This window comes from Phodopus roborovskii, unplaced genomic scaffold, assembly GCF_943737965.1.
Source record: "Phodopus roborovskii unplaced genomic scaffold, PHOROB, whole genome shotgun sequence".
Classification (NCBI taxonomy): Eukaryota; Metazoa; Chordata; class Mammalia; order Rodentia; family Cricetidae; genus Phodopus; species Phodopus roborovskii.
The window spans coordinates 17573-19794 of record NW_026126281.1 but is presented as its reverse complement, the minus strand read 5'-3'; the positions used below and the strand labels follow the sequence as shown (position 1 = coordinate 19794).

Below are 2222 nucleotides of genomic sequence, written 5' to 3'. Positions count from 1 at the left end.
GGCCTTCAGAGCTTAGGATGTGAAAACATCTAAAGAAAGGCACATTTTAGACAGATAGAGGAGGAAGTAATTTAGACAGACCCAGAGAATCAAGTTGATGTTTTATTTAGTACAAGTTGATAACTACACGAGTTTTGTGTGTGAATAGGAAATTTCTTCAAAAACCTTCGGACAGATGCTGCAAATGAAGGAGACCACACTTCAGGCCTCTTGATCCGCCACTATGCAAGCACGCTGAGCCTTCACCTGACTCTGTAGTTTCAGTGAGATTATCTCAGAGAGAAAGAAGATCACACCAAAGAGTGACATGGTGGTTGTCAGAACCCCTACTGGGAACACAGCAGTATAGTGCTTTTCTATCAAGGCTTCTTTTTTAACTGGAAAGTCAGGTGGAAATTCGAGAGTAGTTTGACCATAATGATCTGCAAAGTGGTTCCAGCTCACAGAAACTAATGTGAAGAGGCCGCTAATACACAGAGTGAAGGCAGAGACCTTGTAGCAATATATCTGCAGTTCCACAAATGGGTCTCTCATGCAGCTGATCTTAATAGCGATTGCACCAAAAATCAGAACTACTGGCTTCATCAAAACGGCCCACATTATCAGGGTTTGCACATACTGAAATTCAGGTGTAAATGTCCAGGTGGAATTGATAGGGGTATGCACCAGCATCTTAACTACAGTCCCTGAGACATTAAACTCTTGAGGGAAATAAACTTCCCAAAGGCCAAAGGACACAAAATCCACAACATTGTCGTCGAATTCCCACAGGCGCCAGCATTGGCAGCTTGCGATGACGATTTCAAACACCAATGCTGATAGGCTGCTAAGGAGGCCACTCAGCTTCAAGATGCATTCCTTTGCATTAGCAAATCTGAAGATGAGATTGAACAAGGATATAATCAATTCAGGAACACAAGAGAAGCTGGGAGATGTAAATAAGTCATTGTTTACAAAACACTTAGGTCTCATACCTTGTCCCTGTTGTCACATAGTTGCATTTAAGTGGTGTATGTGTTAGGGTTCAACAAACTACAGGTAAGAGTATAAAAACCCTAAATTCCATGACTACAACAAAAGTTCTATCTATAAGAGGTTTGGTTATCAATTTCACTGTAACTATCCTGCTGAAATGTGATTATTTTGTACTAACCATTTTAATGAAAAAGAGTTTACAATATCATATATGAAATGATGTTTTTAAGCATTGTTTGCAGTACATAATTATGATAAGTGACTTAGATGAGAGGTATAAGCAGAAGAGTGTTCAAATATAATTTATAAGTTATATTAGTAGTCTTATACAAACAAACTGAATCCACATATATTGTGTGCTGAAATAACAAAGGAAAGTGACAACTGATTTACATGGTGCACACATTTATGTCAAAATTCCATATTTTATTATGTACATTTCTCTGTATATGTACATGTGTATGATAATGTACATGTGATAGGAAAACATGTGTAAAAACATGAATTCTTTTTACTATGACCAAAATCAAAATCAGTACATAAAACATGAGCATTCATGGATATTTCGATGATTTCCATAACTTATTCAAATGTGCACTTTAAAAAATTTCCCTCATTTCATTGTTGAATATGCAGTATTCTAACTATTTTATATGAATAACTGTCTTCTTGAATACCAAATTAAAATTCTACATTTATTGTGTGCACCAACTTATTTAGATCACTTCTCAGTTCATATCTTTGGATGTATGGGTAATACTCATGAATAACTATGCTCTGAGGGATATCACTGAGTTCTTGAATGAATGATAGAAGGTTCAGGCATATACATGATGATATTGCCATCTCCAATGCAGAAGGAATGAATGGCCTATGAACTGGATCTCCTTGGCAGGATCTTCCCTACCATCCTCACTACTACAGTCTCGGTGGGATGTGCTCCCTAATTTTGTGAAGTCAGTAGCTGTAATAATTGGGAATTTACATCAGCAAGATGGGTTTACAGACTTACGTGGATTGAGTAACACTATACTCATGCCCTCCTCCTTGCCAAGGCAGATCTGAGCCTTTTGAAGTCAGGAACAGTGAGTTTTGAAGTACAGCTAGAATCAGGGTGGAAAATGCTGTTGTACAAGACCAATGAGACAGTGTAGCAAGATCTAGTTGTGTGAATGTCTGAATTCCATGGAAGAGATACACATACTTCATAAAAATCTAATTTAAAACCACCCATGAAAGTAATTTTA

The 2222-nt window shown here is 37.3% G+C and overlaps 1 protein-coding gene across 1 annotated transcript; it reads right to left on the bottom strand.

The window, feature by feature from the left end:
• Nucleotides 1-201: 201 nt before the first annotated feature.
• On the bottom strand, nt 202-972 carry LOC127218677 (uncharacterized). Its single transcript, XM_051179696.1, has one exon. The coding sequence runs from the start codon at nt 970-972 to the stop codon at nt 202-204; it is 771 nt and encodes a 256-aa protein (XP_051035653.1).
• Between the last annotated feature and the right edge of the window lie 1250 nt (nt 973-2222).